Source organism: Coregonus lavaretus (genome assembly GCF_964263955.1).
Source record: "Coregonus lavaretus genome assembly, chromosome: 3".
NCBI classification, from domain to species: Eukaryota; Metazoa; Chordata; class Actinopteri; order Salmoniformes; family Salmonidae; genus Coregonus; species Coregonus lavaretus.
In genome coordinates, this window is record NC_139990.1 from 39,620,424 (window position 1) to 39,621,108 (window position 685).

General features: G+C 44.4%; 1 protein-coding gene across 1 annotated transcript in view; it reads right to left on the minus strand.

The window, feature by feature from the left end:
• Positions 1 to 221: 221 nt before the first annotated feature.
• LOC311107303 (lysophospholipid acyltransferase 1-like) overlaps positions 222 to 685 on the minus strand; it is a gene marked incomplete at both ends in the record, with an annotated part of 5,785 nt that continues 5,321 nt past the window's right edge. Inside the window, one exon of the mRNA XM_084149789.1 lies at positions 222 to 239. Coding sequence (XP_084005915.1) covers positions 222 to 239 — 18 coding nt within the window. The remainder of the gene's footprint in view (positions 240 to 685) is intronic.

Sequence of the window (685 nt, forward strand, 5' to 3'; positions counted from 1 at the left end):
ATTGCATGCTGGTTCATATTTATATGGGACCAGGGACTGTATAGTAGGAGCAGTAATGATTCTATACAGTCAGGTGAGGAAGTGATGGGTTTTTAGCAGTAATGATTCTATACAGTCAGGTGAGGGAAGTGAAGGGTTTTTAGTTGTACGAGACATTGGCACATTTTATCAGAGACATTTACATAACTTTATTAACATATTTCTGTAGTTACATTTCAAAATCACTCCACTCTGCTGCACTGAAAGACAAGACACATCCAAGCAGATAGTAGAATAATTGCCTGTGGTGTCATTACCCAGTCTAGGTAGATAGTAGAATAATTGCCTGTGGTGTCATTACTCCCGAGTGGCACAGTGGTCTAAGGCACTGCATCGCAGTGCTAGCTGTGCCACTAGAGATCCTGGTTCGAGTCCAGGCTCTGTTGCAGCTGGCCGCAACCGGGAGACCCATGGGCAGCGCACAATTGGTCTAGCGTCGTCCAAGGTAGGGGAGGGTTTGGCCGGCAGGGATGTGGGTTCGTTTCCCACGGGGGGCCAGTATGAAAAATATTTAAAAAACACATGTATGCACTCACTAACTGTAAGTTGCTCTGGATAAGAGCGTCTGCTAAATGACTAAAATGTAAATGTAATTACCCAGTCTAGGTAGATAGTAGAATAATTCCCTGTGGTGTCATTACCCAGT